The sequence below is a fragment of the Narcine bancroftii genome, chromosome 3 (genome assembly GCF_036971445.1).
Source record: "Narcine bancroftii isolate sNarBan1 chromosome 3, sNarBan1.hap1, whole genome shotgun sequence".
Taxonomy (NCBI): domain Eukaryota; kingdom Metazoa; phylum Chordata; class Chondrichthyes; order Torpediniformes; family Narcinidae; genus Narcine; species Narcine bancroftii.
In genome coordinates, this window is record NC_091471.1 from 231876788 (window position 1) to 231890860 (window position 14073).

At 55.8% G+C, this 14073-nt stretch overlaps 1 protein-coding gene across 1 annotated transcript in view; it reads left to right on the forward strand.

Annotated features, from left to right (window-relative positions):
* The first annotated feature begins 1839 nt into the window (after positions 1-1839).
* The window catches only part of LOC138758256 (sarcoplasmic/endoplasmic reticulum calcium ATPase 1-like), a 47403-nt gene continuing 35169 nt past the window's right edge, over positions 1840-14073 (forward strand). The window contains 5 exon segments of the mRNA XM_069926915.1: positions 1840-2198; positions 4992-5009; positions 5777-5859; positions 11156-11260; positions 12165-12303. Coding sequence (XP_069783016.1) covers positions 2081-2198; positions 4992-5009; positions 5777-5859; positions 11156-11260; positions 12165-12303 — 463 coding nt within the window. The 5' untranslated portion in view covers positions 1840-2080.

Consider the following 14073-nt stretch of genomic DNA (forward strand, 5'->3'; position numbering starts at 1 on the left):
CTCTCACCCTCCTCCATTCTCTCTCACACTCCCCACTCTCACCCTTTCTTTCTGCCATTTGTTCTCCCTTCTCTCTATCGCCCATTTCTCCCACTTCCTATCTCCCATCCTCTTTCCCTTCCCCTCGCTCTCCCCGCTCCTTCTCCTTTAAGATCTGTCAATAACCTTGTAAATCCTCTCAGCATGCTTTCAATCCTAATGATATTTTTCCTATAGTAAGGTGGCCAAAACTGCATACAATACTCCAAATTTGGCCTCACCAGTATCTTACATAACTTCAACATAATATCCCAATTTAATAGGTGGATCTATGAAGGCCAATGTGCCAAAAGCTCACTTATACATGCCTAACCCTTACCCTACCTGTGTCACCACTTTCAGGGAATTATGTATCTGAAAGGTGGGGATTGTAGAACAGAGAGACCCCGGGTTATGGGGACTGATATGGTGAATGGTGGGGAGTGTGGTAGAACAGAGAGACCTTGGGGTACGGGGACCGACACGGTGAACAGTGGGGAGTGCTGTAGAACAGAGAGTCCTCAGAGTAGAGAGATAGAGAGGAATGTAGGATGGGGTTACAGAGACAGGGAGGGGTATAGGGGACCAGAGGGGGTTACAGAGACAGGGAGGGGTATAGGGGACCGGAGGGGGTTACAGGGACAGGGAGGGAGGGGTGTAGGGGACCAGAAGGGGGTTACAGAGACAGGGAGGGGTTTACAGAGACAGGGAGGGGTATAGGGGACCGGAAGGGGTTACAGTGACAGGGAGGAGTGTTGGGGACAGTGACAGGGAGGAGTGTTGGGGACAGTGACAGGGAGACGGGACAGAGAGAGCCCTGCCGGCACTGGACATCTCCCTGTGTCGCTGACACTGCAGACTGAAAGGGCAGAGGTGAAAGATTATCCCCTCTCGCAGACCCAGCTGTCTCCATCATTCGGCAGGGACCATGTCCACCATAAACCCACCCCGCACTTCCCCCTCCATCCTGTCCCACCTCACCCTCCCCCTCCATCTCTAGCCATCCCACCCCCTTCCCCACTCCTCTCACCTGCCCATCACCCTCTCTATGCCTCTTCCCCACCCCTCCCCTTCCCTACACCCTCCTTTTCCTTCCCTCTCCATCACTCCTGCCTCTCCCCTCTCCTCCCACTCCTTAACCCCTTCCCCAACCCCTCTCCTCCCTACCCCTTTCTCTCGCTACTTCTCCACCCTCTCTTCCCCACTCTCCCACTTTCTCTCCCCTTTCTTCCCCCCTCTTTCCCCCTTCTCTTCCCCTCTTTCCCACTCTCTCCTCCTCTCTTCCCTTCTCTCCCCTCCCACTTTCTCTCTCTCCCACCCTCTCTTCATCCTCTTTCCCTTTCCCTCTCTCTCCCCCTCTGTCCCCCTCTCTCATTCCCTTCTGTCCCCTCTCTCTTTCCCACTCTCCCTCTCTCCCCTTTCTCTCTCTCTTTCTCCTCTCTCCCTTTCCCTCTCCCTTTTTCACACTCTCTCTACCCCCTCTCTTTCTTTCCTTTCTTTTTCTACTCTCTCTCTCCTTCCCCCGTGCCCAGGAGAAATTCCAGGTTGTTACCCGATCTGTGGCAGCTGAAGGAGAGGCATGCGTCCGGGAGGCGTGCAGGCGGGAGGGAGGGGGTTGGGGGGTGGTGGTGTTGTTGCGAGTTCTCCTTGCGAGTGGAGGCGGTGCCCTGTCTTCCTTGTAAGGCCAGCTGAGTCCCTTTGACTGCCAACCTGCCCCACCCACCCTCCCTGGATGGCTATAAGCGCTGTCCAGCCTCTCTGCTGAGCTCGGTGGCTTCAGAGCCAACAGGGGGAAGATCCGAGCCCGTGCACCCATTGCCCCTTTCCGCGTCCTCTCCTGCCAGACCCCCACCCCCTCCCCCCCGAGAAATGAAACCTTAAGTGTCCGCACGTCGATTGAGGACCATTTCTCTGAGTGTCGTACCCCTCTCCCGAGACCCAATCCCGTCTTCCTCTCCCTCCCCCCCTCCCAGCTCTCTAGCTGCCCCGTTCCTCCAGAGAAGAGGGGTTTACCTTCACTTTCTCCTAATTTTCATCTTATCCCCCCCACCCTTCTCAAATCATGGAACATGGACACACCAAAACCACGGAGGAGTGTGTGGCCTACTTTGGGGTCAACGAAGTGACCGGTCTGAGACCAGATCAGGTCAGGAAGAACTTCGACAAGTACGGCCCTAATGGTGAGCAACAGGTGGGGGGGGGGGGGAATCATCCAGGATAGATGGGGTGGGGGTGAAATGTGGAATGGGGCAGGGGGAGGAGGGATCTGCGGGAAAGAGAGGGGGATGTGCAGAAGGGTGGAGAGATCCCTGGAAATGAGAGAGAGAGAGAGAGAGATGAGTGCAGAGAGGGAGAGGGAGGGAGATCTCCGGGAGAGAGGAGAGAGATCTCAGGGGGAGAGAGATGGGTGCAGAGGGGAGAGGGAGGGAGATCTCCAGGAGAGAGAGGGGGAGAAATCCCTGAGAGAGAGCGAGGTAGATGTGGAGGGGGAGAGGGAGATGTCCAGGAGAGAGAGGGGGAGAGAGATCTTCAGGGGAGGGACAGAGAGAGAGGTGTGCAGAGGGGGAGATATCTGGGAGAGAGAGAGATCTCAGGAGGAGAGAGTTGGATGTGTGGAACGGGAACTGGGAGAGAGAGAAGTGTGCAGAGGGAGAGATCTCAGGAGAAAGAAGGATGTGTGGAAGGGGAATGGGGGAGGGAGAGAGAAAGGTGGTTTGCGGAGAGGGGAGAGATCTTCAGGAGAGAGAGAGATCTCTGGGGGAGAGAGGATGAGAGAAAGAGGTGTGCAGAGGGGGAGATCTCCAGGAGAGAGAGAGGGAATACGTGGAAAGGGAACGGGGAGAGAGAGGTGTGTGGAAGGGCAGATCCCTGGGAGAGAGAGGAGTGTGTGGAAGGGGAACTGGGGAAGAGAAAGAGAGAGAGAGAGAGGTTCAGAGGGGGAGATCTCCAGGAGAAAGAGGGAGAGAGATCTCTGGGGGGGGAGAGGTGTGCAGAGGGGGAGATCTCCAGGAGAGAGAGGGATATGTGGAAAGGGAATGGGGAGAGAGAGGCGTGTGGAAGGCAGATCCCTGGGAGGGAGGAGTGTGTGGAAGTGGAACTGGGGAAGAGAAAGAGAGAGCAGTGCAGAGGGGGAGATCTCCAGGAGAGGGATATGTGGAAAGGGAACGGGGAGAGAGAGGTGTGTGGAAGGCAGATCTCTGGGAGAGAGAGATGTGTGTGGAAGTGGAACTGGGGAAGAGAAAGAGAGAGAGAGCAGTGCAGAGGGGGAGATCTCCAGGAGAAGGAGGGAGAGAGAGAGAGGTGTGCAGAAGGGGAGATCTCTAGGAGAGAGAGAGGGATATGTGGAAAGGGAACAGGGGAGTGGGGAGAGAAGTGTGCGGTGGTGAAGATTTCCAGGGAGAGAGAGGGAGAGGGATCTCTGGGGGAGAGAGAGGGATATGTGGAAAGGGAACAGGGGGGTGGGGAGAGAAGTGTGCGGTGGTGAAGATTTCCGGGGAGAGAGAGGGAGAGGGATCTCTGGGGGAGAGAGAGGTGTGTGGAGGGGGAGATCCCTGGGAAAGAGAGGTGTGTGCAGAAGGGGGAGATCCTCAGGAGAGAGAGAGAAAGATGTGCAGAAGGAGAGGGGGAGAGATCTTTGGGGGAGAGAGAGAGATTCACAGAGGGGCAAAGGGAGAGTTCTGGAAGAGAGGGGGTGGTGTGCAGAAGGAAGAGAAAAATCTCCGGGAATGAGAGGCATGCGCAGAGGGAAATTATTTGGGAGAAAGAGGGATGTGAATAAGGGGAGAGATCTCTGGGAGAGGGAGAGAGAGGGGCATGCAGGGGGTGGGGGGGAGATTGCTGAGAGAGAGAGGGGAGTGTGTGTGGAGGGGGAGCTCTCTGGGAGGGAGAGAGGAGGGACGTGCAGAGGGGAAGATCTCCAGATGAGAGAGGGATGTGTGGAGTTAGAGATCTCCAAGTGAGAGGGGGGTGCGGAGAGGCAGATCTCTGGGAGATAGAGGGGGTGAGCAGAGGGTGAGATCTCTGAGAGAAAGAGAGAGGGTGGGTATGTGAAGGGGAACAGGGGAAAATCTCCGGGAGAGAGGGAGGGGTGTGTGGCAAAGAATGACGAGGGCTCTCCAGGAGAGGGGGGAGGGGAGAGAGGAGTGTAATGTGAGGGGAACAGGGGAAGAATTCTCCAGGAGAGAGAGTGATCTGCAGAGGGGAATGGGAAGAATTCACCAGGAGAGGGGGCGTGTGGAGGGGAATGGGGAGAGTTCTCCAGGGGAGAGAGGGCTGTGTGGAGGGGAACAGGGCATTTCTCTAGGAGAGAGAAGGGTATGCAGAGAGGCAAATCTCTAAAAGAGAGAAAGGGTGTACAGAGGGAGGGGGGGAGACCTCCAAGACAGAGAGTGAGAGAGAGGTGGGGGTATGCAGATGGGAACAGGCGAAAAGTTCTCCAGGGGAGCAGGGAGAGTTCTCTTGGAAAGAGAGGGAGGGGTAGATCCATCCAGTGAGAGAGAGAGAGAGAGAGAGAGTGTTTGTGTGTGTGTGTGTGTGTGTGTGTGTGTGTGTGTGTGTGTGTGTGTGTGTGTATATGTGTGTGTGTGTGTGTGTGTGTGTGTGTGTGTGTGTGTGTGTGTGTGAGAGAGAGAGAGAGAGGGAGATGCAGGGGGGCTTGCAGAGGGGGCCAGGGAGAGATATCTCCAGGAGGGAGAGAAGTGGGGAAGCTGGCAGGGAAACAAGGGAACAGGGACCTCTGCCTCCACACCCCCTGCCCTCCCCACTAAACCCAACTCTCTCCCCTGCCCCCCACTCCTGTTATGGGGTTCTGGGGCAGGAGATGGTCTCTCACCCAACTCTCCTTCACCTTCCCAAGCGACTGGGCTGGTGGGGTGGAGGGGCAAGGCAGGAAAGGGGGTTTAGGAGAGATATGACCACAGAGCACTGACTGACCTCTCGATTTTCCTCTCTCCCACCACCCCATCCAATAACAGAACTGCCAGCCGAAGAAGGTAAACATTGCTCTCTTCCCTCTTTCCCACTCTCCGCAACCTCTTCCTCCTTTCTCTCCCCTTCACTCTTGTCCATCTCTCCCACATCTCTCCCCTTCACTCCCCACTGTCTTTCTCCCCCTCTCTCCCTTTCCCTCTCCCCATCTTTGTCTCCCCATCCCTTGCCCCCAACATTCCTCTTTTCACTTCCCCATTCTCTCCCAACCTCTCCCCATCTCCCACTCACTCTCCCTGTTTCACTCTCCCCTCACTTCCCCATTTCACTCCCCCCTCTCTACCCTTCTCTCTCCCCTTTCACTCCCCCCTCCCTCCTCCTCTCTCTCCCCTGCTTTCTCCCCCCTCTGTTTCCCCCTCTCTCGCCTCTTACTCCTCTCTCTCTCCCACATCCCTTCTCTCTCCACTCCCCATCTCTCCTCCTCTTACTCATCCTTCTCACCCCTTCTCCCACTTATTCCTCTCTCTCACTCCCCCTCTCTATTACCTCCTCCCTGCCCTCTCACTCCCCCTCTCCCTATCCTCTCCCTTCTATCCCCTCTCTCTGCCCTCCCCTCTGTCCTCTTCCCTAACGATTCCACACACCGTCCTCTGATGAGTTTGGAGGGGGAGAGTGATCCGTGATCATGGAGTCATCTGAATCTTTCCTTTCTCCCTGTATCCCCTGTGACTGGTATCCACTGTTGGTGGAGATGGAAGATTCCCCATCCTCTCCCCATTCTGACCCATACCCCACCCGTCATCCCAATATCCAAACCTGCCTCGTGTTTCAGGGAAGACCCTCTGGCAACTCGTCGCGGAACAGTTCGAGGATTTGCTGGTCAGAATCTTGCTGCTGGCTGCATGCATCTCCTTTGTAAGTACAATCCCCAATCAACTTCAACCCTCCCTGTTTTGTCACCCCCTGTCTGTCTAACCCCTTCTGGTCCCCTACACCCCTCCCTGACTATCTAACCCCTTCTGGTCCCCGAAACCTTACTCTCTCTGTAACCCTCTCTGGTTCCCCTCACCCCTCCCTGTCTCTGTAACACCTTCCGGTCCCCTACACCCCTCCCTGTCTTTGTAATACCATCCGATCCCCTACATCCCTCCCTATCTCTGTAATCCCCTTTGGTCCCTTCCACCCCTCCCTGTCTCTGTAACCCCCTCCATTCCCCTACACTCCTCCCTGTCTCTGTAACCCCCTCCGTTCCCCTACACTTCTCCCTGTCTCTGTAACCCCCTTCATTCCCCTACACCCCTCCCTGCTTGTGTAATGTTTTAAATCCTTCCAAAATTTCTGTGCTCCCCTAAGATCTGGCATTGTGCCTGCGACCTTGATCCTATCCCACCTCCCCCCCTACCCCCGATCCTGCAAGCCTCTCTCTCTCCTTGAAGACTGTCCTTCGCCTGCACACAGGCACTGGTCTTTCTGTCACCTGTTCTTGAATGGGTGTCAAATTTTTCTTGGGTCTTATTTCCTGCACGCATTTACCAGATTAAGTTATGTTGTTTCTGACGCGAGTGCTGTATAGTAATTCACTGAGTCAGGATATCTTCACCCTGCACCCGCTCACAGATGTTATCCGAGTTCACTTGGAGTCCTGTTAACATTCCCTGTCCCGATTAGATCTCACTGGGAGCCCCGTTCAGGATTCCCCTACGGTTAGACCACATTGGGAGTCCCATTTAGGATTCCCCTCCAGTTAGACCCTACCAGGAGCCCTGTTCAGGGATCTTCTCTGGTTAGACCACACTGGGAGCCCTGTTCTGGGTTCCCCTCAGGTTAGTATACATCAGGAGCCCTGTTTGGGGTTCCCCTCCAGTTGACTGTACCGGGAGCCCCGTTCAGGGTTATCCTCTGGTTAGTCTGCACTGGGAGCCCTGTTCGGAGATCCCCTCAAGTTTGACTACACCGGGAGCCCTGTTCTGGGTTCCCCTCCAGTTAGTCTACAGCAGGAGCTCTGTTTGGGGATCCCCTCTGGTTCAACTGCACCGGGATCCCCGTTCGGGGTTCCCCTCCAGTTGACTGTACTGGGAGCCCCATTCAGGGTTCTCCTCTGGTTAGTCTGCATCGGGAGCCCCATTCGGGGATCCCCTCAAGTTTGACTACACCCGGGAGCTCCATTCAGGGTTCCTCTCTGGTTAGACCACACAGGGAGCTCTGTTCTGGGTTCCCCTCCAGCTAGTCTACAGCAGGAGCCCCGTTTGGGGATGCCCTCTGGTTCGACTGCACCAGGATCCCCATTTGGGATTTCCCTCCGGTTGACTGTACTGGGAGCCCCATCCAGGGTTCTCCTCTGGTTAGTCTGCACCGGGAGCCCCATTCAGGGATCCCCTCAAGTTTGACTACACCGGGAGCTCCGTTCAGGGTTCCTCTCTGGTTAGACTACACAGGGAGCCCTATTCTGGGTTCCCCTCTGCTTAGTCTAAGGCAGGAGCCCCGTTTGGGGATCCCCTCTGGTTAGACAGCACCGTGTTTCCCGTTCGGGGTTCCCCTCTGGTTACTCTACGTCAGGAGCCCTGTTCAGGGTTCCCCTCAAGTTAGACCGCACTGGGGCCCCCATTCATGGTTTCCCTCTGGTTAGAGTGCAACAGGAGCCCTGTTCAGGGTTCCCCTCTGGTTAGACCGTACTAGGAGTCCCATTCAGGGTTTCCCTCTGGGTAGACCATACCAGGAGCCCCGTTCAGGGTTCCCCTCGTTAGACCATACCAGTGGCCCCGTTCAGGGTTTCCCTCCAGTTAGACCATACCAGGAGCCCCGATCAGGGTTCCCCTCTGGTTAGACCGCACTGGGGCCCACGTTCAGGGTTTCTCTCTGGTTAGACCACACTGGGTCCCCCATTCAGGGTTTCCCTCTGGTTAGACTGCACCGGGAGCCCCTTTCAGGGATCCCCTCCAGTTAGAATTCACCACAAGCCTCGTTCAGGGTTCCCCTCTAGTTAGACCGTACTGCGAGCCCTGTTCAGGGTTCCCTTCCAGTTAGACCGCAATAGGAGGCCCTTTCAGGGATCCCCTCCAGTTAGAAATCATCGCAAGCCTCGTTCAGGGTTCCCCTCTAGTTTGACCATATCGGGAGCCCTGTTCAGGGTTCCCCTCCGGTTAGACCGCACCAGGAGCCCTGATCAGGGTTTTTCTCTGGTTAGACCGCATCAGGAGCCCTGATCAGGGTTTCCTTCCAGTTACACTGCACCGGGGGCCCCGTTCAGGGTTCCCCTCCGGTTAGACCGCACTAGGAGCCCTGATCAGGGTTTTTCTCTGGTTAGACCGCATCAGGAGCCCTGATCAGGGTTTCCTTCCAGTTACACTGCACCGGGGGCCCCGTTAAGGGTTCCCCTCCAGTTAGACCACATCGGGATCCATGTTTAGGGTTCTCCTCCATTTAGTCCACACCGGGAGCTCGTTCAAGGTTCCCCTCTAGTTAGACCGCAACGTGAGCCCCGATCAGGATTCCCCTCTGGTTAGGCCACACTGGAATCCCTGTTTAGGGTTCCCTTCCAGTTAGACCCCACTGGGATCCCTGTTTAGGGTTCCCCTCCATTTTGTCTGCACTGGGAACTCTGCTCAAGGTTCCCCTCCGGTTACACTGCACCGGGAGCTCTGTTTAGGGTTCCCCTCTGGTTATATTGCACCAGGAGCTCCGTTCTGTGTTCCCCTCTGGTTAGATCGCACCAGGAGCCCCGATCAGGGTTCCCTTCCAGTTACACCGCACAGGGAGTCCCGTTCAGGGATCTCTTCTGGTTAGAGCACATCCAAGATTCCCTTTCAGTCCCCAGTCCAGTGCCTACCAACGCCCCGACCTTTGGTGCCTGCCACTTCGCCACAGAACACAGATCGGCCCAGGGCCTACAGGCCCTTTGATCCTCGATATTGTACTGACCCATGTATAATATTGTACCTCCCCGCCTATCTCCCCCTTCCCTCTCTCACACCCATAACCCTCTATTTCGCTTTCATTTGTGCCTATCTAAGAATCTTTTAAACGTCCTTATTGTACCACCAACTCTGGCAAGGCATTCTAGGCACCCAACATTTTCTGTGTATTAAAAAAACCTACCCCTGACGTCTCGTAAACCACAGAACCTCGAGCTCTGCATCACAGAAAACAGGCCATTTGGCCAACTAGTCTGTGCCAAAAACATCATACCACAAGTCCCACTGACCTGCACCCAGTCTATGAACTTCCAGGCCTCTCCCAGTCATGTATCTATCCAATTTATTTTTAAAATAAGAGTGAGCCCGCATTTACCGCGTCAGATGGCAACTTGTTCCTCACCCCCACCACTCTAGGTTCCTCCTAATGTTCCCCCTAAACTTTGCTACCTTCACTTTATACAGATGTCCTCTTGTGTTTGCTACTTTCGGCCCGGGAAAAAAGCGCTGAATGTCCACCCTATCGACGCCTCTCAGAATCTTGTAGACCTCTATTAAGTCTCCTCTCATCCTTCTACACTTCCACTCCCAAAAGAAAAGTCCCAGCTCTGTGAACCTTGCATAATAAACCTATTCTCCAATCCAGGTCAATCTACTCTGCCCCCTCTCCACAGATTCCACATCCTTCCTCTAATGAGGTGACCAGATCTGAAATCAGTTCTCCAAGTGTGGCCTAACCACAGATTTGTAGAGTTGCAACATGACCTCACAGTTTTTGAACTCAATCCCCCAACTAATGAAGCCCTGCATCCTATAGGCCTTCTAAACTATCCTATCAACCTGAAAGTTGAGTGATCTATGGATTTGGACGCCAAGAACACTCTGTTACTTTTCTGACTTCTACACAGGGATCTGAGGGAGTGTTGTAGGAAAGAGGATTCTGGGGAATATTGCAGAGCAGAGGGATCTGGGGGATGTTGTAGCACAGAGGGGTCCAGGGGAGTGTTATAGAGCAGAGGGATCTGGGGAAGTGTTGTAGAGCGGAGGGATCCGTGGGAGTGTTGAAGAGGGTAGGGATCCAGGGGAGTGTTGTAGAGGGGAGGGACCGGGGGCGTATCGTAGAGAGGAGGGATCCGGAGGAGTGTTGTGGAGAGGAGGGATCTGGGGGAGTGTTGTATATCAGAGGGATCTGAGGGAGTGTTGTACAGCGGAGGGACTGGGGGAGTGTCGTAGAGAGGAGGGATCTGGGGGGGGGGGTGCTGTGGAGAGGAGGGATCCAGGGAGTGTTGTAGATCGGAGGAATCTGAGGGAGTGTTGAACAGGGAGGGACCGGGGGAATGTCGTATTGAGGAGGGATCTGGGGGAATGTTGTAGAGAGGAGGGATCCAGGGGAGTGTTGTGGAGAGGAGGGATCCGGGGGAGTGTTGTGGACTGGAGGGATCCGGGAGAGTGTCGTAGAGCGGAGGAATTCAGGGGGTGTCGTAGAGCGGAGGGATTCAGGGGAGTGTCATAAAGGGGAGGGATCTGGGGGAGTGTCGTAGAGGGGAGGGATCCAGGGGAGTGTTGTAGAGCGGAGGGATCCAGGGAGCGTAGAGCGGAGGGATTCAGGGGAGTGTCATAAAGGGGAGGGATCCAGGGGAATGTCGTAGAGGGGAGGGATCCGGGGGAGTGTTGTAGAGCGGAGGGATCCAGGGAGTGTTGAAGAGGGGAGGGAACTGGGGGAGTGTTGTAGAGGGGAGGGATTTGGGGAGTGTTGAAGAGCGGAGGGATCCGGGATAGTGTTGAAGAGCGGAGGGATCTGGGGGAGTGTTGTAGAGAGAAGGGATCCAGAGGAGTGTTGTAGAGGGGAGGGATCTGGGGGAGTGTTGTAGAGCGGAGGGATCCAGGGGATTGTCATAGAGAGGAAGGAACCGGGGGAGTGTTCATAGAACGGAAGGGTCCTGGGGAGTGTTGTAGAGTGGAGGGATCCGGAGGAGTGTTGTGGAGAGGAGGTATCTGGGGGAGTGACGTACAATGGGGGGATCGGGGCAAGTGTTGTAGAGGGGAGGGATCCGGGGGAGTGTTGTAGAGAGGAGGTATCTGGGGGAGTGTTGTACAGCAGGGGGATCGGGGCAAGTGTTGTAGAGTAGAGGGATCAGGGGGAATATTGTAGAGCAGAGGGATGTAGGCATGTGCGACCAGAGTGGGACCGGTGCGAGAGTGAGGCCCTGGCAGGAAGAGGTGGAGAGGGGATGGGGTGGCAAGCATGAGATCTAGGGAGATGGAGATTTGCCCCTTTACCCTGTTTTCGCCCACCGCAGGTCTTGGCCTGGTTCGAGGAGGGAGAGGAGACTATTACAGCCTTTGTGGAGCCCTTTGTGATCCTGCTTATCCTCATCGCTAACGCTGTGGTCGGAGTCTGGCAGGTATATTCCCACCAAACCTCTCCACCACCTTTCACCGTCCTCACTCTTCCCCTCCCCTCCTCCAGCCTCCTCCTCCCATTCTTACCCTTGTCCCACCTCCTCCCCTTCTCACCCCTCTCTACTCACTCCCGTCTTCCCTCACTCCCCCACTATCTCTCCTCATGCATCTCCCCTCTTCCTTGTCCCCTCTCTCCACCTCCGCACTCCCTCTGCTCCTCCTACTACCCTTCTCCTTATTCTGCCCTCCTTTGCCCACCTCTGACAGAGGGGAGGGGATAAGCGGGTCTGCCAGAAATCCGACCTGTTACCTTCTTGTCCAAAACTCAATCCTTTCACCTATCCCCAGCCTCATTTGCCTTCCCCATCACAATACCAATCCCCATTTGGATCCTTCCTTTGCTCCCTCCCTCCCTCCCCTTTGTCTCACCCCCTCTTTCACTCACCCCTCTATCTGGCTCCGCTTATCTCTACCTCGCACCCCGCCTCCCCCCATTCCAACTCCTTCCCCTATCTCTCCCTTTCTCTCTCCCCCTCTCCATTCTCACCCTCTCCCACCCCTCTTTCTCTTTCACAGCCCTCTCCCTCTTTCTTCCCTCTCTCTTACCCTCTTTTCCTCTCTCCTCTCCACTTACCCTCCACCCTCCTCCCTCCCTCCTCTCTCCCCACTTCTTTCTCCGTATCCCCTCTCTGTCCCCTATCTCCTCTTTCCTCCCTATCTTTCACCTCCTTCCTCTCCCCCCGGCCTCTCTACCTCCTTTCTACCCCCTTATCCTTCTTTCTCCCAACTTTCTTTAACTCCCTTTCCACCCTCTCTCCCTTTCCCCCTCTACCTCACTCTGTCTCCCCCAACCTCAACCCCCACTGGATCTGATGACTGTCTTCCGTGGGATCTCCGTTCCTCCAGGAGCGGAATGCTGAGGATGCCATCGAAGCTCTGAAGGAATACGAGCCGGAGATGGGGAAGGTTTACCGAACGGACAAGAAGCTGGTCCAGAGGATCAAAGCTCGGGAAATTGTCCCTGGTGACATTGTGGAGGTGGCTGGTACGCTACGGGGGAGGGGTGTAGGGGACGGGAGGGGGTTACAGAGACAAGGTGGGGTGTAGTGGATAGGAAAGGGTTACAGAGACAGGGAGGGGTGTAGGGGACCGGAGAGGTGACAGAGACAAGGAGGCATGTAGGGGAGTGGAGGGTGTTACAGAGATAAAGAGGGGTATAGGGGACCTGAATGGGTTACAGATACAGGGAGAGAAGAAGGGGACGGGAGGGAGGGTACAGAGACAGGGAGGGGTGTAGGGGACCGGAGGGGGTGACAGAGACAGGGAGGGGTGTAGGGGGCAGGAGGGGGTTACAGAGACAGGGAGGGATGTAGGAGAGCAGAGGGGGTTACAGAGACAGGGAAGGGTGTCGGGAACTGGAGAGGTTTACAGAGACAGGGGGATGTAGGGGAGCAGAGGGGGTTACAGAGAAGGGAGGGGTGTAGAGATCCAGAGGGGGTTACAAAGACAGGGAAGGGTGTAAGGTACTGGAGGGGGGGTTACAGAGAGGGGTGTTGGGGACAGGGGGGGTTTACAGAGAAGGGAGGGGTGTAAGGGACCAGTGGGTGTTTCAGAGACAGGGAGAGGTGTAGGGGACTGGATGGGGTTACAGAGACAGGGAGGGAAGAAGCGGACTGGAGGGGGCGGTTTACAGAGACAGGGAAGGGTGTAGGGGACTGGAGTGGGTGACAGAGACAAGGAGGGGTGTAGGGAGGGAACCGGATGGGGGTTACAGAGACAGGGAGACATGTACGGGACTGGAGGGTGTTTCAGAGACATGGAGGGGTGTAGGGAACTGCACGTGGTTACAGAGACAGGGAGGGATGTAGGGGACCGGATGGGGTTACAGAGACTGAAGGGGTATAGAGGTCCAGAGGGGGTTACAGAGACAGGGAGGGAAGAAGAGGACTGTAGGGTGGTTACAGAGACAGGGTGTAGGGGACCGGAGGGGGTTACAGAGACAGGGAGGTATCGGGGTCTGGTGGCAGTTACAGAGACAGAGAAGGGTGGAGGGGATCGTAGAGGGTTACAGAGACAGGGACGGGTGTAGGGGACCGGATGGGGTTACAGAGACAGGGAGGGATGAAGGGGACTGGAACAGGTTACAGAGACAGGAAGTGGAATAGGGGACTGCAGTGGGTTACAGAGATAGCGAGGCGTATATGAGACCGGAGGGGCTTACACAAACAGGGAGGCATGTAGGGGACCAGAGGGGTTTACAGAGACAGGGAGAGATGTCAGGGACTGGATGGGGTTACAGAGACAGGGAATGATGAAGGGGACCGGAACGGGTTACAGAGACAGCGAGGCATGTAGGGTTCGAAGGGGCTTACACAAACAGGGAGGTGTGTAGGGGACCAGAGGGTGTTGCAGAGACACGGAGAGATGTCAGGGACTGGAGGGGTTTACAGAGAGGGGAGGGGTGTAGGGGACCAGCGGGTGTTTCAGAGACAGGGAGAGGTGTAGGGGACTGGATGGGGTTACAGAGACAGGGAGGGTGTAGGGGACTGGATGGGGTTACAGAGACAGGGAAGCATGTAGGGGGCTGGAGGGTGTTACAGAGACAGGGGGGTGTAGGGGACTGGATGGGGTTACAGAGAGGGGTGTTGTGGACTGGTGGGGGTGACATAAGCAGGGAGGGTTATAGTAGACAGGAGGGGTTACAGAGACAGGGAGGGGTTAAGGGGACAGGTGGGTGTTACAGAGACAGGGAGGCACGTAGGGAACTGGACGGTTTTACAGAGACAGGGATGGGTGTTGGGGACCTGAACAGGTT